The 21032-nt window shown below is 37.4% G+C and overlaps 1 protein-coding gene across 1 annotated transcript; it reads left to right on the top strand.

Annotated features, from left to right (window-relative positions):
• Positions 1-4382: 4382 nt before the first annotated feature.
• METTL8 (methyltransferase like 8) lies at positions 4383-20900 on the top strand. Its single transcript, XM_009074660.1, has 10 exons — positions 4383-4534; positions 8855-8946; positions 13571-13962; positions 14497-14538; positions 14682-14686; positions 17218-17281; positions 17614-17753; positions 19524-19630; positions 19734-19799; positions 20713-20900. The coding sequence occupies exons 1-10, from the start codon at positions 4392-4394 to the stop codon at positions 20898-20900; spliced, it is 1239 nt and encodes a 412-aa protein (XP_009072908.1). The 5' UTR covers positions 4383-4391.
• The last annotated feature ends 132 nt before the right edge of the window (positions 20901-21032 follow it).

The raw sequence follows: 21032 nt of genomic DNA, 5'->3' as shown, positions 1-21032 counted from the left end.
ATAGGGTTAGAACCAGCAGAAGTCATTGCACTCAGAGGTTTATTTGTTCCTCACAGTGCATGTACGTGTATACATATAGTTAAAGTCACAACAGCTTTTTTTGTTGTTATTTTCTTGTTCCTCCTTCCTGTGTAGCTGCAGCCAGCAGAGGGTGTGCAGGGTAAAAAGGAACCCTTCTTTGATTCACGTGAATGTTTTCAGTGGATGAGCAGGGTTTATCTCCCCCTCTCTCTCCCTCTGCCATTGTATGAACTATTTTCTCTTTGGTCCCCTATTTTTAACAGGTGGTGTAAGAGCAGGCACTTCTCACCCAGAGTTTCTGTACATGTGATTGAAATCAGATCTGGTGGGATTGGTTGGTTTGTTTTTATCTGCTTTGCTTTTTAACCAGTGTTAACTGTGTTGTCTCTACAGGTGTCAGAATAAATCAAAATAATTTTTTCTTTTGTTTTCCTTTACCCCTTGGGAGTCAGTGCTCTGCAGCAGTTCTGCCAAAGCTGCTGTGTGCCCACAGGGAGATCTTCATCATTCCTGGGGATGATGCATGAGAAAGAAAAACAGTTGAAATGTTTAAACCTGCTGAGTGTGAAAAGTTGTGAAATATCCTGTTGCTTCAAATGCGCACAGTTTTTTTTTTAAATACATCATTGAAAAGCTAATCATGAAGCCCCAAGAGGGCATGATTAGTCACCTGGTAGAGTGGAATAGCATTAAGCATTCACTTAGTGCATGAGTCTGGTTGACAGAAAAGTCACCTCACACCCCCTGGATTTGAAATACTAAGAAATAATAATATGTATGCATTTTTAAAGTAACCACTGGTAGTTCATAGCTGTACCTTCTGTGTTACCATCATCTTCACCTTTTTTCCCTTTATGTCCATGTTTGCCACTTGCATCTGTTTTGTGTAAGGTGTTTTGAGTTTTGGTAGTGTTTGATGGTGATAAAACAAGTCAGCTTTACAGGAGGAGTGTTGGGGATTTATGGTAAAATGTTGTCTAGATAAGCTTCTAGGTGCCAAGCAGAAGTAATGTATGAAGTTAATTGTTTCCAGAATACTTTTCTGTCTAGGAAGGGAACACAAGCTACACATACTGTTCTTAATACAGGCTATTTGTTTTCTTTATAACAGAGACTATAATAACAAGTAGGCTTAGTGATTGGAGAAGGAAGAGGTTGTTAGCTTTGTAGATGGAGATCGGTCAAATATCAAAATGTTTTCATCCAATAAGTTCATTAAATTAGGATCTTGGACAAAAATAACAGGTTATTTCTGTTCTTTTTTGTTTTGTTTCTCCCTCTGATATCTCTGAGCTGATACTTTTAAAGGATTTTACTTATCAATGAAGGGATTTACATTATGTTTTGGGGCGTTAATTCACTATTAAAAATATTAGAACAGTTCTTTTCTCCTGTATCTTTAATTTTTCCTCTGTGGGTGTGACTGCTCAGAGGGTTTAATGCCAACATCAATTTGAAATGTATTATTTCAGGTCCAGCTAGCAGGTGATGTGTATACATTCTTCTGCATGTCCACCTTCAGAAAGCTGTACTAAAGATGCTGCATTAGCTTGTTTGAGGAGCTTGAAGGCTATTCCTTAACATTTCTCAACTCAGCTGAGGACCTGATCTGTACTTGTAGCAAAGGCAAAGTTTTAAAGGCTAAAAGGCAGTGCTGCACAGGGAGAAAAATCTTACCTGTTATTTTTCAGCATGTTTATCCAGTGCATTGTTTCTTTAAAGTTTTGGTTTGTTTGTTGGGGTTTTTTTCTGAAAAATAGTTATACTGCCATAAAATTTAGCCATTTTTAATGTAATTCAGTTTCATGTTAATTTCCTTAAAGGTGAAGGTTGGATTGCTTTGATTAACAATCAAAAAGTATTTCTGACTGTGACTCTGAACAAGGAAAAAACTAATTCTTTCAGACAACATTTCTTGCTGTTATGGCTTCAGGGTATGATCATCTGATCTGACAAAGAGAAAGGGTGTTTGCCTGTTTCATTAACAAAAATCAATTAGAGAAACAATTGAGCAATGTGATTGAGGCTTCCAAGTAATTTAGATGCTTTTTGAGTTTTTTGTAGCCAGGTTGCTCATTACTCTTATGATCTGTAGATCACTTCCAACTCTCAGAGATATAGATGCATGTTTCCAAGGAGTTCACTCACATTTAACTCTGGATGCAGCAGTCAACTCCCCCATCTTCCCCACTCTCCTTGCCTTTTCTGAGTTTATCAGCTAAAATTGTGCAATTAGCACTCAAAGGATCATATTCTCATAGAAAGAGTTGCATATCTGGATTTTACTGATGCAAGATCATCTTAGTCATCTGACTATGATTCCCATCTGTGCATCTTTTCATGTTCTTATTGAGATATTTAGAAAGCCAAGAAAAATGATGTGACTAGCCTAGCAGCTGAATCATTGTATCTGATGGTGAATATCAATGCTGGCACAGGAAAGGCAAGATACTAACTCTTTTCAAGTGATTGAAGGAGGAAGAGGATTTGTAAACACTTTGAAACGCAATAATGGAATCTTTATCCAGGCATTTCTGTAATTTAATAATAACAATTTCGGATCAGATTATGTGGTTTGGGGTTTTGGAGGACTTTCTATTTGTTTTTGTTTTCAAGAACTTTGCCTTTATGTAAATTACACATTTTGCAGAAATTGCCATGATGTCTTAATTTTCATGTCTCATAATTATTGTTTCATTATATCCCGTATATGTTAATAATTATGCATTATGTTATGAAAAGTGCATACATATTTTCAAAAAGAAAACATGAACAATTTGTAGTAATTGAAATATAAACTGGAATTGTCTTAGTTGCTGAGCCACATTTAAAAAAAAGAAGCCTTAATAAACTCATTAACATTAGAAGTTTAGATTTTTTTTATTTTTTTTTAAAGTAGAACTAAATGTTACATTTTCACTGTATGGCAATGCCCACATATCCTGGTAACATTGCAGTCTCAGCAGCCAAAATTAGCAGTGCTTTTATTTGGCATTGACAACCATAAGGCAAACTCTGTTTTTTTTTAATCCTTGACAAATAAAAAGAAATTTTAATCATTTTCCTTTTTTTTTTCCCTGTAGGCTTAAAATGAATAAACAATGCCCTTTTCAAAGCATGAGTCACTCAGAAGTACACCTTAAATGAGGAATTGTTCATTTAATTAAAGTGATTCCTTTGCCAGCCTTTGTATTGATGTGTACCAATTAATGTTTTCTGGTGCACAGTACAAGACCTGGGATCAAATAGTGCTATTTTCCTCAAGATAAGAATCTTTGTTTTGTAGCCAGTTTGCACAGAATGTCTTCTAGTAGTGTCTTGTGCCTGTTCTTTTGTAACTACATTTTGTATTTCCAGTGCATTAAATTTGTATGTGTGGTTTTTACAGAAACAGCACATGCATTAAAAAAAAAAAAGGCAGGAAAAAATAGGAGTAAGAAGAATTTTTCAAGTCATATGCAGAGCATTTAAAGGAAAAAAGAGCAAAGGCACATCAAGGTAAATGTAGTGGGAGAGGTGTTTCATTTTATTCCTCTCATAGAAAGCGCACATTAATGAGAATATGCAAAAAACAAACAAACAAAAAATTAAAAAAAACAAAAAATGAAACCCCCCAAGAATCAAGACAAAATGCTGGTTCTAGCTACACACCCTTGTTATCTTTCATTACTGAGGCTGTTTGAAGAAATTCTAAGTACAGTAAAATGTAGCAATATCAGACAGAATTAGACATGTAACAGGAAAATCTTAAGTAGTTTATAATTTGCGTTAATAGAAAGGTAACGTTTAAAAACCTTCATTTCACAGAGGGCATTAAACAGGTCTCGAGGAAATCCATGGCAGAAGTCTGGGAAGGCTTCCTGATGTGTGATGTTTGCACTTAAATAGGAAATGACATTTTCTTTTAAAAAGCATGAAACCAGTCGGAGTTCTAGAATGAAATCTTCTGAAGACAGTGAGTGGGGTGGAAAATGTCCATCTTGATGACAGTATGTACCCACTAGAACAAGTGGCTTCTTTACTGAACATTCCTTGCTTGTCTTCTAAGAGGTACAATGTCCAACTTGGGTTATTGTCTTGCTGTGTATTTCTTTTCCTTGCCTTGCCTGATTGAAATGATACCAAATAATTTGTCTTTCAACTGGTTTCACTCCAGTAACCTACTTTGGGATTGTCTGGGCTTTCAGTACACTGAAGGGGTGTTGCTGTTTTCTAGAAAGCATTTAAACTGATGTTGTAGTAAATGGTTATTACTAAAGGTGATTTTGGTTCTTGATTATTTGACCAGTTTCCCATGTAAGTGACATAAACAATTAAGTTACAGCAAAACTGGAATTTGAGTGAAATGTGTTTTCAGGTCTCTGAACAAAATGAATTTCATTACAAGACTTTCTGCTTTATGTCTGAGGAAAACCAAGATGCAGCACAGGCACCAAAGTAGTAGACGCCCAGCGGTTCCACTTGGATCACGGATTTTGACTGATCCTTCTAAGGTCTTTGAGCATAACATGTGGTGAGATATTTCTTCAAGGCTGATTTTTGTATCATTTTGCATATTGTTTACTGTGAATAATGGTATGTGTTTGTGTGTATAAAACTATGTACTGCCAGAATAGACATGTAAAGGTAGCACTAGGGAAAACTTGAGATTGTCACAAGTAATCTGACAGTTACGAGTTCTCAGTGAGTTGTGTAAAAAGCTGCTGAGCAAGAACTTAGTCAAGGAATGAAAGGCAAAATATTGTTATAGTAGATTAGTAATGAATTAAATCACAGAAAGTGTAGAGATAGGATAATCTGTGTTACTTGTAATGGTTAGGTACAATGACACTGCACACTGGATTAGTGCCCGAGTCTAAAACTGACACCCCTTGGAAAGGAACATGTTAATTACTTTTATTCCTCCAAAGGATGTTAGAGATAACTCAGCAAAGATTTGCATACAGCGTGCAATTATCAAAAAAGGTAAATTGAATCTTAACGTAAGTAAGCAATGTCATAGCAGAGAAGACACCAATGTGTTTGTTAACAAGAATTGCTCTGATTTGCAGTAGTACATCTCCATCTCCAAAGGGTGTTTTCCTAATTAACGGGTGCTCAGAAAACAGTGAGAACGCTGGTCAACACAGTGGGGAAAAATAAGATTGAAAAGGCTAAGGTTTTGACTGTGGAATGGGGATAAATACACAACAGTGATACAGGAAGTCTTAGAAGAATAGAAGAATATCTAAATCTATCTAGAAAGTAGAGAAATATCTACCTAATATGCTTTGGAGACCAGTAATATTTATTCCTATAGTTCATAACTGAAGGAATATTTGCTGTTAAGTGGGGAATGTAGAAGCTATACAAGAAATTATTTTCTACATAATTTTAAAATATATTTTTGAATTCTGTCACCATTTTTGAGCAAGGATTTGGCAAAATTGGAAAAAGGTGCTGGATGTGACTAATAATAACCAATGGGTGGCAAAACGTAGAAGTAACAGATGACAAGTTTCAGGGTTTAACCTTACTTCATAGAAGTGATCTCCAGTTCTTACACTTTCTGCAGAGGGTGTCCTCTGCTGTCAGAGAAGTTATTGGACAAGCTTTTGTTCTGAAATGAAGTTTCGAACTTGCTGGGTTTTTAAAAATTGCTCTTCTTTTCGTGGTCAATGTTATTTGTTAATTGGTCCACTTTATTTTGAATCTAAATTATTTTTAAATGTTCTTTAATCAAATTCTGATGAACAAAAAGGTCTTATGAATATGACACAGAAGATTGTCTTCTCGTTAATAAACGAGTAGCTTCATTACTCTTTTTAGTCTCTAAATTTGGGCTTAACTTTTGGGTTAAGATAGCAACTAGATCTGTCACCTTCTGGTGTTTTCTAAAGTAGATGTCCCCAGGCCATGGTCCCCAGCCTTTACCACCTTCATTTGGAATCAGCTATACTTTTGTATGTTCCTTGGTCAGGAAAGGTGGGAGGTGCTTGGTTAGTGTGTTAAAGGAGCACGAAGTTTATCTCTGTGTTTCATAAATCTATATGCAGTGTAGTTCTTAAGCACCATTCAGTCTTAGTGCTTCCTGCTAGGTGGACAAATCCTTCATGTGTGTGAATGCTGATTCAAACGTAGGCTGTATAATCACAGTAGGAAAAATTTATAAGAAAAAGGCCACTCTTTCTTTAACCTTGTATCGCGATGAAATTCAGGTTTGTTTCTTTTATTTTCCTTCCAAGTAACTGATATGTGTGGCTTCAGCTTTTCCTGCTAGCCTTTGGTGACAGTCTAGTAACAGTTACCGAACTGTGCTACAGGTGGTTGGGATGGATTGTGAGGATGGGAGTGAAACAAACTGGGTTGTTCAGAAAGTGGATCTGCAGATGAATCCATGTAGCTCAGAGGAGAAAACAGGTGAAACTGAGTTGAAGCAAAGGTACATGGAAGTCATGGTGGTCCTCATAAATCAAGAGCTTGGCTATGAAGTGGAGTAGGTCTTTGGATCTGAAGCTCACTGAATTGGCAAGGTTCTCACTAGGGAGATAAGGGGGATTGGGATGAGTAGTGGTAGTGCAAAATAGATAATGCAGGGTGAGCATAAGAGATTTATCTTCTGTAGCACTGATGTATGGTTTCCTTTTTGTTTTCCTCTCACCATATTCGGTACTTCAAAAAGTGGCATCCTTTTGTCTGTGTGTGAACTGGCAGGGAGCCAAGAACTGCTACCACTGCTCCTAGGAATACTAAGCAAATTACATTTGGGAATTAATGCTTTAGATGTTTACTGTGATGCTTTTCTGCCATGTTGAGAGAGAAGTAATGAATGATGCTAAACATTGGAGCAAAAAATGTCTGCTTCTATTCAGGTTAGTAATTGGCACAGTTCTCACATTATCAGAGATAATTAAACCCTGTGTTACCAAACAAGTCAGTGGAAAAGGACTTAAGTAAAATAAGTCAAACAAGAACTGAAAGCAGCATTCCTTGATCTCATATCAGGCCTACTCATGTTAACAGTTCCTGGTGTGGTTAAAATGGATAGCTGGCTTTGCTGCTGTCAATGTTCAGCTTAAAACACTTCTGTATTTAAAGACTTGTGTGGTTAGAATTCTTCTGTGTCCTATGTTCCTGCCAGCTTGTATTGTTGAAGGATCTGCCTCACTTGAAGCATCCAAACTACGTAAATGGATTGCATAAGAGCTGTGCTATGTCCCCTCTTTTGTAGACTTTGATCAAGAAGTGCTGCTGCAGTCACTTTGTTTGGCATCTACCATACAGGAATTTCTGGGAAAAGGCCAAAAGATCTTTCCTCAGCTTTACGAATTTCCAAGAAGGGAAAAAAGGAAAAAAGTTGTTGATGGAGATGGAGGGCTTCAGGCACCTACAGAGCCTTTAAGGGTTCTGACAGACACACAATGATGGATTAAAATTGATCGGCTAAAGATTATAGCACAGCAAGTCACCTGTCAGAATGACTCTGTACTTTTGCCATCTGAATAGCCCTTGGTTTCAGCTTGCAAGAGGCAAGGTCAAAAGCAGTGACAGCAGTGAGGGAAGCAAGTATTTCCAAGAGGATGGCTGCCTGGTAATGCTTCGGCCATTCGGGCTACTGCAGCACGTCTGTCAGAGCCGTGACACTGCACGGGAACATTTGGGATAGGAACAAATACAGGAAGGGGAGAGGCAACCTGCTGAGGACAATAATGAGAAATATTTCAGTGGAGATGCGGAAATCAAGTCTGAGGCAAGCAGACAAATACATACCAATTAGTCTTCCACAATTAACAGAAGAGGAACAGTGAAGGCCTAAGAATTAAATTACCTATATGTCACCAAGTACGGATCAGGAAGATGCTCATTAGCTTTTAGAGACAATCAACTCTTTTCAAGTTGGCACCTTGTTCCTTTTCCCATAGTAACCAATGGAATTTTAGTTATGGGCTTTCAGTTAGATGATTTCAGTAGGATTAGGATCTAATAGATTACTTGAATTATATTCTCTAATCTAATCTGTTCAGCCTGGATGATTTGGAGAGACAGCTGATTTGCTTTTTAAAACCACCAGCAGCACATTTTTGGGCACTCCCCATTGTGGCCTGATCCAAACACAGAATCTGCAGGGAAGGCAGTTTAGTCATCAGGGTCAGATCTTGGCTTGGTTCTGCGAACATAACATTTAGTTAACCACTTTACACTAATGTGGGTGCCATAGGCTTTGGAACCATTGCAGCACTGCTTGTCTTTTCTCACGAATGTCTTGTTCTCTTTGAAATGTTACCTGTCTCTATTCCCCAAATGGGTAAAACCTTCATCAATTCCTTGATCAGTTCCTCTTGATAGGTGGATTATGCTCCCTGTTTCAGGAGCTGCTGCTTGCTTTGCTAAATCACCTTAGTTCCTCATCATAAGCACTAGTAAAGTAAGAAGTTTCTTGCATCAGGGTGTTTGAACTTAGGTCTGTTATTGTATTCAGCTAAACACAGTTCTAATGGGAGACTCAAAATACATTCCTATAAACACTCAATTCACAACATATATACTAATCCTGTTATCAAGAAAAAAAAGTGCATACTACTTCAGCGTCTGCAGTTGGGAGATATCTCTTAACCAGTGAGTTTTAACTAAGTAGGAATTAAATTTTATCTATCATATCACTCTATATCTATATGATTTATCTGTCCTATCCCTGAAGCTTAGGTTTTACTGTCAGTCTCCTTGTGGTCATTTGCTTGCACTCAAAAAAGAAAAAGTATTTGAGAAAGTGTAGCTAATTCATGACCTTTTCCTGGGAAAAATATATTATGGAAAATCTCTATTGAAAAACTGTTTTTTCAACTGCCTTTTGCAGGGACCACATGCAGTGGTCACAAGAAGAAGAGGAGAATGCCAAGAAAAAAGCAGCAGAGAACTCAGTTGTGAAAGTTCAATGGGAAGACCAAGGTAAAAAATTCCTAATGGTATAAAAATTTTAGTTTTAATATTATTTATTAAAACATTTAAAGATGCTTTAGAATCCAGGAAAACACTTTATTTCTGCATTCTCTTCTCTGTATTTGTTGGCTTGTTTGGTTTTTTTTTTCCTTTGTTGCTTCAGAGGATTATTGCAAAGTGTGTTTTTCTAGCAATTCAGTTACTTATTTGAACAGTTTTGCAATTTGAGGGGGCAATAGGTTCTGTGTAAAACAGGTACATCAGTGTGTTGCAGTTGTTCTGACTCCTTTTGCAGTTCTTCAGAATAAAACTCCCACTGCATAGGACTTCTACAGAATCACAGGGAATGAATTTGTATCCAGCCAGGATGCAGGGGGTGAAAGTTCCCTTGTACAATATTCAAATGTTTTTTGGTGATTAGTGGACTGTTCAGAGAGCTTGTGTTTGTATATTAAGCCTTATTTCAGGTAAGTGCCATGGAAGTTGCACTGGTCCCAGCTGGTCCCAGCTTGCTGCCTTTGCCAGGCTGAGCTGAGAGTGCTGTGTGTTCACATTGTGTGGAAAGTGTTCCAATACATCTTGTAGAGTCTGCTCTGTAAATGATTACAGAATGTTGTACCTGTATTCAGAAGGGAAATTTGATGTATTCTGAATTTCTGAATAATGATAGCTCTCGGTTCAGACTGGCAAACTGAACCCTAGGCTAAACTCTGGGATACTGATTTCTGTTAAAGCTGGAGTATCAACTTGGTAATAGCATAGAAGACTGGATTCTTAATGTGTTGGTTTTTAGGAAGCTATTCTGAAAGCAATTACGTGGATATCCTGGGCCTCAGTTTCCTTAGCGTGTCTTGAATCTGTCAAATTGGATAGTGTCATTACGATACTGTGCTCAGTTTCATTGATATAACTAAGGCACGTGTTAGAATTTATTTGAATTACCTGAGAATGTGCCTTGGATTGTGTGCCCTTCATCACTGAATGCTTTGGGACTGTCAACCCTGCCTTTTTCTGTAACCTCTCACATTCTTTATCTAAATACAGGAGTACAGTGTTTGTTTTTCAAAAATTCCATCTAATATTTTCATTTGGTTTGTATAAAATGCTGAAAAAGAGCTCATAATTGAAAAGTAAGCTGTGTGGCCACGTGGCTCATGGAACCTTTCATTCTTCATCTACAATCAATTAGAGCTTAGTTTGTGCTGGTGAGAAATGGAATAATCAGGCATTTGTCTGTTGCCAAGAAATACAAGAATCCAAGGACATTTCCTATGAATGCCCCTCTGTTTAGAGCTTGAATAGGTGAGCACTGCTGATAGTGTTCCTTCAGAAAGCTGCAGCTTCATTCTGCAAGTGGAAGTACATTTTGGCCTATTTGTGTAAACAATGAACTAGACTGAAGCTAATGAGCAGGTTATTTTGGGGCTTTGAAAACTACAGTAAGGGGAAAAAGACAAGACAGATTTCAACAATACTATTATGTCACTAAAATAGAATAGTTCTGGTGAGCCTTTTTAAAGCAAGAGAAGTTAAACTGAATGAATTCATGCTACTACCTTCAGGAATTTGATTTACTTATTAGCATGTCCATTTTCTTCTCAGACACACTTGCTAGTGTTGGGAGATTCTGTTAAAGAGAAAAATCAATGGACAAAGTAAGGGGTTTTTTTTTGCCTTGGAAATTTTATGTTTATTAATTTTGTCATTTTTATGTGCTTTGGTTAGCCTACTGAAATATACAAAATGAGACAAAAATCTGTCTGTACTACTTCATGACTGGTTATTGCACTGTGGTGCAGGAGTGACCAGTGAAACAACGCAAAGGAAAGTGTTCCTTCATTTGAACCTGTACAATTTCATACTAATACAATTTGAAAGACTGAGTTTAGCTATTGCTTTCCTTCAATTCTGAAATCTGGAAAACCTAATGTGAATTTAAGTACAAGGGTTCTGAGCAGACTTGACTATAACAAGGAGTGATAATGATTTAAGAACCTTTTGACTAGAAGGGTTTTTGGTTTTTATCCTGAAGCTGAGCAGTCTATGAATGTGCAACTTACACTGTTGAAATCTGACATATATGACCTCAATCAACTCTGCACTTACATTATAAAGCAAGCCTGTACAATTACTCTGCATGGCTGGGTCTTGCCCTTTAATAATACAATTGGTTGTATTAAACATTAATTTTAAAACATTATGCAGATTTCTAGGACAAGGCATTCTGCCACCTCCTTGCCACTTCCCACTGCCTGTCTGTGCCTCTAATGATAATCCTCAGCCTTGTTTATCTCTGAAATGCTGTAGCGAATTAGAAAATAATATGTTGAGATTTAAATGAGGGTAGTAGGAGCAATGCACCATGTATTTACTCTGTGCATTTATACTGAAAGAATTAATGGGTCAGTGTGAGTAAGGACAACATAAAAAGGGCAACACATCATATGATGTACACTTAGCAAGAGATGTCAAGGGCAACAAGATAGTTCTGTACACAGGGGGGAACAAGAAAAAAGATTTGCTTTGGTACTTAGAGGGGAGAAGGAAGGGAAAAGCATCCACAAAAGAGACACGGAAAAAGGGATAATTCTTATCTTTTTAGCAGCCTTCCTTTGAAAGGGTTAGCTGCAGTCCAGTGGCTAGCACAATTAGTGCTAGTGAGAAGGAGGAAAGATCTTGTTCTGGTACTGAGAAAGAACAGGTTACACAGTACATCCACAGAGTACATGGATGACTGATAAATCAGAAAAGAGAATATTGACTTCTTTTTAAAAAGGGAGGTGGGGAAAAAGAAGAGTCAGATAATTAGTTTCAGTTCCTGGAAAAATACTGGAAGAGTACATCCAGGGCTTGCAGACACTGGGTTTGAAAGAACAAAGGACATGAATACTAGCCAACAAATATTTTTTCAAGAATAAATCATGTAAAATCAAGCTAATTTCCTTCTTGGGGAAGGTTACAAGCCCTGGGGCTAAGGAAAAAACAGCAGACGTCCTGAAATTTATCCTTAGTCAGGCTTCTGACTTGCTTTACTTGACATTTTTATAAGCAAGTTAGGCAAGCGGGAGCTAATGAAACTGCATTTGGGTGAATGAATGCCTAGAGAGATCCTTTCAGAACAGAGGGCTGTGCTGGGCACAGGAGTGTTTTATTCAGTGTCCAGTTCTGCTTGGTATTTTGATTCGTGACCTCAGGAAACTGGAGACTTGAAGATGATACTAAGTGAAGAGGCGTTTAAAGTATGGAGAAGGATGGGATTAGGATCCAGAAAGATCAGGACAAATGGTGGAAAAAAAAGAATGTGAAAGACAGAAATTTGCTAAAAATAAATGCAGAATACTTTGCTTTGGAACAATTCCTTGAAAAAATACAAGGTTCTGGAACAATTGGCGAGGTAGTCATTTTGCAGAAGAAGATGTGAGGGTTGTGGTGAATCACTAGCTGAATCAGCAGTGTCATGCTGTTGCACAATGGCAAGCTGGGAGTTATAAACAGGATTACAGCCTGTAAGCCTCCTAAAATGCTCCTCTCACTCGGCATTGATAATGGCTTTAGCAGAACACAGCCCCAAAAAGCAGTAAAACAATTGGAGAGAATCTAAAGGAGAGAAATTAAAATGATCAGAAGTCTAAAAATCATGCCTTTTGTGGAAAAAAAAGAAGAGGGTTAGGTTTACACAATCAAGAAAATAGATTGTTTATGGCAGACATAGTAAAAGACTTCAAATATGTAAAGAGATGTTGCAAAGAGAAAAGTGCAGTCTTTGCTTTATCTGCTTGGTTAGTGGGACAAGAATTGCTGGACCTAATTGCAACACAGAAATTTCAGTTAGGTAGTGGTAAAGGTTTCTAAGTGCATAGGAGGCTACGAACTGTAATGTGTTACTGAAGAAAGTTGTCAGAACTATGTGAAAGGTGGTGTGTTCAGAACCAGTTGGACAGATCTCTGTGGGGAAAGGCTATGAATCCCCTAAGTGGGTGAAATCCCTTCCAGTCCTATTCTTTGACATTCCAACATTCGGTTAGAACAGTCGGTGAACTAAAAGTTAACACAAAGGTCTATTTTAAGACTCTGAAGTGTTTTGAAAGTAAAAGTGAGTATGTTCCTTCTGACTGTACTGTTGAATGGTCGAGTGTGAATGGTCTATTTGCTATGCAGTGGCATTTAACACTCCAGTTCACAGAACTGCATTTCTAATTGCTATTTTTTAATAGGTGATGAGCAACCAACAAATTTGCAATTGATCACAGAATTTCATAAGCCATGAAATTAATTTCAACTTAGTGTTTCTTAAATAACTGGAAAGATGTATTGATTTTATAATTTGAGACATGAAACCTTGGCTAAACCTTCAGATTGAATATTTTGGTGATGCTGTTCTGTTATGTCACTGCATTAAAAAAATTATGCAGAAAGCCTGTTCCTAAGTGACATAAATCTAGTTAAACCTTCATGGGAGTTATTTTGAGCACAGATTAAGGTAAGACCCAAGATCCATGCTGAATTTAAATGTACAATGTGTGAAACTATGGGTTTTTTAACTGTGCCATTTGAGGTCCAAATTCCATGTTGCTTAAGAGTGTTTTGGATCTAAGCTCATACTCACCAAGGTTTTGTTGCATTTTAATTTCAGATAAATATGAGAGAGAAGCCAGTAAATATTGGAATAAATTTTACAAGACCCATAAAAATAACTTCTTCAAGGATCGCAATTGGCTATTTCTGGAGTTTCCAGAAATTCTCCCAGAAAAAAGGAGACAAGAATTGAAAACAGAAGAAAGATCTTCAGAACACACAAGAATTAGTAGTACTAACAGTTTTTCACACAAAAGTGAAATGTTTGAGGAAGGAGAAAAATACTGGAAGAAAAATGATGAAAGTTGTTCTACTGCTGTACAAGGATATGTATCTAAAAAAGAACAAGCAAAAACTCTTACTGACAATCCTCAGGGTGAAAACTGCAGAGAAGAATGTGACAGGCTAGAATCCTTTCCTGGTAGTGATGCCACTTACAGAATATTAGAGGTAATGTTCTACCCACCATATAGAATTCCACTTAATTGCGCTGAAGTCTGATAAAGACCTTTAGTAAGTATCAAGAAAATAATTTAGAATTTGACACACTACTTTTGTTTATGGCAGAAACTGTCAGAGAAACCCAGGATCTGGACTTCGCTTTTCCCTTTAAAGTTTTTCCCAGGCTGTCAGATTCTATTTTCATTGGAAGTCGGGTTTCTGATTTCCTAAGGAAAGTGATGTTTTTAAGTGCTTTGTCTGAAAGTGCAAGTATTTGATGCATTCTTGCCAAATGGTGAAATTGGACAAGAATATTGCATTTTCCTATGGAGTTGGAGAGATGGATTCTCTCTTACCTTTAGAAAGACATTGAGGAGAACCTTGACCATATAAATTACTTGAGAATTGTGGTACAAGCTGTTTATACCTGTTCTGTCTAACATACCTTCACATCTAATGGGTCCTACCTGCCAACTCATTTAAGACCAAAATGGTTTTATTTGCTCATTTATTTTAACTTTTCATTTCTCTTTTGATTTTTAGGTTGGTTGTGGAGCTGGAAACAGTGTCTTTCCTATTTTGAAAGTTCTATGGTATGTAGCGTTGGATTTTCAAATAGGATAATTGTATTCTCATTTTCTCCAAATTTGGTTGCTAGACCAGTGCTGCAGGAAGTGTTGAGTGGACTGTTTTACAGCCCTGAAATTCTTATTGCTTGCAGACCACAGACAATGTTGGTAGCATCAAAACAAGATACTCCTCATATTGCTCAACACTGGTTTTGGGGGGACTGTATTTTCTGACAGAGTTTGTCTTCAGATGCATTCAGGCTGATTCCTTGTAGTTAATCTCAGGCAGGTGAAATATGCTCTTGTTTTATATGTCACCGTAAAGCTACCAAGTATTTCTTCAAAGGCCAAAATCAGACACAGAAGATAATGGCATGTGATCTCCTGGTAGGAAGTTTCATTATTTCTGAATTGGCTGGTATACATTGTCACATTGCTTCAGGTTTTAGTGTCAAGGAAGGCACAAGTCCTCTATTGCATTACTTAATTCACTGAAACATCCTAATCCACTTAGTTTCCAGTTTTAGAAAAAGCTGTTATGACAGATTGTCCTCCCATCCATGTAGGCAGGAAGGTTTTATTGGAAAGGCTCTGTATGTAGCAAGGGTTGAAATACATTTCTTTTAATTCATGCCTTCAAGAGCTTCAGCACAGCACAATTCATTGCTCTATAAATGAATTCTGCTTGCTAGTATTGCCACTATACAAAAATACTCCATTTTGCAGATGGGGAAACACAACAGGAGGAATTGAGCGATGCACCAGGGTCATACATGACACCTATAAGTGTTAGCAGTGCATCTTCATCCCACAGAAAGTGCTTTTCTGTAGGCAGCATGTAATGAGAGGGGAGCCCCATTTCATGTGAAAACTTTGCAAAGTAACACTCTAGGAAAAGATATCATGTGGCTGTATTAAAAACAATGAGACAAACTTTTGTATTTTCCTCATAGGAGGCATTAGTCATAGGTTAGCATTTCTGATAATTAAGAAACCCCTCATTAGGTATTGTTTTCCTGGAGATCTCTGTTCTTATGCAAATCCTTCAGTTAATCACATTGGTTGGTACACTGAACAACTTGGTCCTTTATCTTATATGTGACCTAATGGGAACATCTCTTATCTCTTAGCAGGCCTGGCTTTATAGCACAGTTGGTTTTTATTCTGAATGTAATAATACAAAAATTGCCTTTTGTATGCATATAAAAAGAAGTCACTGTATGGGTGTACTGTACTATAAAACCAGTTTTTCACTTAGGTTTATAATGTAACTTTGAAATCACTTCCCCTACCTCCCTTAAAATTCAAGTTACTGCTTTTTAACAAAATCATGACAAAAACACCATCCAGATCAAGCTGTGTCTTTGTTTTAAGTTGACTTTCTACATTGCTCCTATTGTATTCTTTAAAAAAAAAAAAAAAAAAAAAAAAAAGCACGCTAATAAGTCTGTTAGGTATTCAGCTTAACCTTTCCCAGAGATTGGCTGGGGCCAAAGCTTGGCCACTTGTATTCATCCATAATAAGCACATAAACTCATCAGTTCTCATGGTGGGCACAGAGCTGATAGAAGTTTTGCTCAGCAGCAAGCATGGTGTATGTTTTGTTCCAGAAGCTTTCTCCTGTTGAGCCTTCAGAGTGAAGCTACTAACTCAGCTGTGTACACCAAGATCTTACAGGCACTGGCAGGGTTTGTTGATTCCCTTCTAAAGAAGCTATCTGTCCAAAATCTCAAGTATGTTTTTAAGAGAGATTAATTGATCATGAGTTGATCATGAGGTCATCGCAAGCATGGTGTATGTTTTGTTCCAGAAGCTTTCTCCTGTTGAGCCTTCAGAGTGAAGCTACTAACTCAGCTGTGTACACCAAGATCTTACAGGCACTGGCAGGGTTTGTTGATTCCCTTCTAAAGAAGCTATCTGTCCAAAATCTCAAGTATGTTTTTAAGAGAGATTAATTGATCATGAGTTGATCATGAGGTCATCCCTCAGTGTGAGTGGCTTTGCTCAGTTTATCTTAAACAAATTTTTCAGAAGGGAAAAAAAACTTCTCCCTAGAATTACTAGCATCTGATGAATGGTATAAGGAAATTTGCAGCTGGCTTAGTCTTGGATGGGAAGGGAAAACAGTGCTACAGGAAATTCTTATTCATCCTGGCTTATAAAACAAAGGATAATGGAGGGAAACAACCAATACTGCTTAATCTAATCAAAAGTACGGCAAGGTGGCACATGGAAACCTAAACATCCACAGAACTGTATGACTTTTGCAACACCCCACCCATGCTGAAATCACACTGCTAGTTAAACTGCATGCATGGGCTAATGATAGAGACTCAATGCAGTGCTTCTATAGGAAAATGTGGCCTATTAATGTGCATTTATATATTACAACACCAGGACTTTGTCATCAGTCCTGACAGCCCTCTGTGACCTTCTTTCTTTGCCTTTTTGCTTCCTCCCTGACAAGGCTACAATTCTTTTTATGCTAACTGCCTGTTCGTATTCTTATGAATTTGTCTGCCCTATTGGTTCATTACAACCTGTGTGGCTTTCCATGTGCTAGACATCAATGGGGCATGCTTGATCAAGCCTGTGGAGAACCCCAAAGGGCCCTCTGTAGTTCCTTGAACACTGAGGTAGACTTTCATCTTCTACAATAATAATTTTTTAACCGATGTTGGTTTTGTTTTCCTAGCAATACACCTGGAACCTTTCTCTACTGTTGTGATTTTGCTTCAGGAGCAGTGGAGCTGGTAAAGGTAATTCATACGCTTGCTTTAGAGTACCTTTGGAGCCTGTAATTCAGGAGGCTGCCAGGAAGCCGTCCTCATGAAAAAGAATGTGATGGCTTTGACAACTTTTAACTGAAGTTTTCAATATTCCAAAGAACAAAGTCTTACTGTATGCAGAGAGGAATGAATGCCATCAGTGAGCTTGTTTCTCAGCTTGAGTAAGATACCAGACAGAATAGGCTTTTATATGAGATTTTTTACAATGTGGAATAATTGAAGAAAAAAAGTTTCTTGAGTCACAGTAAACGTATTAACTACTACTGTTCTCTCTGTGCTTCTTTTCATCTTTTTCCTGACAGTCACATTCGTCCTACAATTCAGCCTGGTGTTCTGCCTTTGTTCATGATGTGTGTGATGATGCTTTACCCTATCCTTTTCCAGATGAGATCCTGGATGTCATTCTCCTTGTCTTTGTGCTCTCTACTATTCATCCTGACAGGTAAATGAAGACTAAAGGGCAAAGCAAATGGGTTAAATCTCTTTTTTCACTGGAGGTTTTCAAGAATAGCAGAAGAAGATGATTAATCTTTAGTTTATTATTCAGTAAGCTACTATATCTATAAAACAAGGTATTTTAAATGCTGTTTCCCATTTTCAGACTTCAAGAGAAAATCTGGTCAGGTTAATTCATTAGTGAGTTTCCTGTCTCCATCAAAATACAAGAGATATATTATAACTAAGTATGTCCCTGTTAAAAGTGACAGATTAAAAAAAATAGCAAATTAAAAAAACAAAATTATAGTCTTCTAGAAGGAAGTCATTTTTACTGACCAAACCCAAACATTTGTGATTTAACATCTTACAATATGTTAATAAAGACTTAGGTTGCTGATTTAGCCACATGCAAATGCTTACATATAGGCCCTTTAAGCCAAAAGTGTCCAGAATTTTGTAACTTGTTTGGATTAAGAAAACTTGATTTAATTTTCGTGTATAGTGTTATGTTGAGTACTGTTAGCCTTTGCTAATGTCTCTCAGTGTCTAGTGAACCACATTTTATGACTGTTAAGGCTGGCTGATTGTGAAAATGCCCTTTTTTAATGGGAAAAATGCAAAAGAGGACATGGAAGTTAAAGTGCTTGACTCTCCCTTTAACTAGATCATATGAAGGGCAATACATGCTGTATGTGTGACAATACATTTATTACTTAAAGAATGCCATTAAAATGGGCTTGGCAAATAGAACAGCATTTGCCTAAGTCTGAGAACTGTTTCCCTGCTGAAGCCAGTAATGATTAGCTTTACAGGAAAACCTTTTCCATATAGGATATTGCTCCTTCCTGTTTGTTCAGAGATGAGCACGAGCTGTGCAAAGCCAGGGTCCAGATTTCAAAACCAATTCAAGCAGTAAACCTCAGATCTCTGTAACTGCAGTGATGCTGCCAGGAGGAAATGGGACAATCATGACACATTTATTCCATCACTTTGCCTGTAGAAGCAATAATCAGATGCTCTGTCAGAATTTCTGTGTAGCTTTTCTTATTAGTCTTTTGAGAATGTGTTTGAGGGTTTTTGAGGTTTGTTGGGGTTTTCTTCTCCCCATGACTGACATGAATGCTTTTGTGTGTGAGTATTTACACATGGAGATCTCTGTGTAATCATCTGTGTTGTGAGACCCACTTTCCAAAGGTGCGTTAGTCATTGCTGCCATCTTGGAGAACTAAAATGTCTGCATAAAGGGAAATGTAATCCAGAGTCATCTTGCTCAGTACACATTTTTTCTGGAAACTTTGAAAGCAGAGAATGAAAAGAACAAGAGAATTGTGATGAAAACTTAGGTACTTTGGAGAGGTGGAAAATATATGTGAGACGGGTGCATTCATACTCAGTAAATTCTTACTTAGTGATTTATCTTCAGGCTGTTGTGTAGTTTTGGTAACTGCTGCTCTTGTACTCAGTTTTTAACACACTTCAGTTCTCCTGAAGGCCCCTCTGAAATTTGGTTGCAGAATTGGAAGGTATTAAACTTTCTTTGAGCTATATAATTAATGTCTTCTACTGGCTGAGATTTCTCAAAGCACTTTCACTGTTTGTGCATGTACATTCCTATGTGCACAAATCTTAAGTTATGTCAGCAGAGTCTGTATTTCTGTGCACAACTACCTCTCTTGAACAGCCTCTGACTCTTAGGTGGTGCTGCCTTTTCTGTCTGTGGCAGTACAGTTTGTTATGTTTGCTAGTGTCACCAGTATCCCATCTATCTTCTAAGGATGCAAAGGGTTGTAAATAGGTTGGCTAAGCTGCTGAAACCTGGAGGAATGTTGTTATTTCGAGACTATGGAAGATACGATACAGCTCAACTTCGTTTTAAAAGAGGTAATTCCTGAATGGTTTTGTAGTTCACTGTTCATTTTAACTCTTTTTGAAGAAGGGAAAAAAAAGTGACATGTCCTTTTTCATTACTGCTCTAATTTCTTAGGTCATTGCTTGTCAGAAAATTTTTATGTACGAGGAGATGGAACCAGAGTATATTTCTTTACCAAAGGTATGGAATGTTACAGTTTCATAGAAAGGGTTGCGTGTCTCTCAAGGTGATTTGGGATATCAAAGTTCATCTGAAAACAGGAATTGAAAGATTTGATTGGCTTTTTTAAAATTCTTTGGTTTTTCAAAGCCCAAAGCTAACTGTTGTAAGAAAATAATTTGTGTGTCCACTTGATGCATCTTTGCGTGTCCCCTCACTTGGTTCTGTTGGCAGACAGCTTAGACTGGTATATTTTAGCCCAGCTACTGGAAATTGTGAAAGTAAGCATCACAGTACCTTATTTTTTTCTTCTTTTTACCATCTGCAGCCTAGACTGTAAGCAATAGATATGGATCAGGATTTTCCCAGCCTTAGTAATTTTAGAAGTGAGAAGAAAGATCTGGGAGATGTATGGGAAATCACTTGAATTCAAAGAGCCTTCTCAGATTTTGAGAGTCTTGTTTTATGCTTACTCAAGACAAGCTTAAAGTTTTCCAGTGATGTCTGACAAGAAAGAGAGATAATTTTGCATATCTATATATCTATACATACACACACACATATATATGGCATAGAAGTCTGACTTGTCATTTGGCAGGTGAAGTAGCTTTATCTTGCTAACATGTGAACAGTGACCAAAAGGCCTGCATTTGTTTACTCAGCGCTGGCATATTGGCAAAAGGGTATCTCTGGATGCTGTGAGTAATGGCCAGCGTGGTTTGGGCCCTAACAAAACACTTTTTACTGCAATATAAATCAAGAGCTATGAGAATTAATCTCTAACACAAGTCTTCTACAGGCAGTTTCCTTGATCTTTCAAATGGCAAAACAGATTTAGTTCCATCTTTGGTTGCATGGCAATTTGTTAATTGCTACATTCTACAAGTGACCCTTTTTATTTTAAATTACAATAATTCTTCATATGCAAAAATAGATGAGGTATGGAACATGTTCAGCTTGGCTGGATTAACTGAAGTACAGAATTTGGTTGATCGGCGATTACAAGTGAACAGGAAGAAACAAGTGAAAATGCAGCGAGTTTGGATACAAAGCAAGTTCCAGAAACCACTGCTATCTCTGCAAAGTCCTGAAGAAACCACTGAAGGGCACCCTGACAGATAATTGTACTCCAGAAACTGAAGCAAACTCGAGTATGTATATTTCAAGTAAATGTTGTGTTAGCCACCCAAAAAGATAAATATATTGAACTCAAAACCTTTCTCTAACCGTCCTGGGTTGCAGTGTGGGGGTAGC

This window comes from Acanthisitta chloris, unplaced genomic scaffold (genome assembly GCF_000695815.1).
Source record: "Acanthisitta chloris isolate BGI_N310 unplaced genomic scaffold, ASM69581v1 scaffold44255, whole genome shotgun sequence".
NCBI lineage: Eukaryota > Metazoa > Chordata > Aves > Passeriformes > Acanthisittidae > Acanthisitta > Acanthisitta chloris.
Note: the sequence above shows the minus strand (reverse complement) of the source record. Positions and strands in the feature narration are given on the sequence as shown.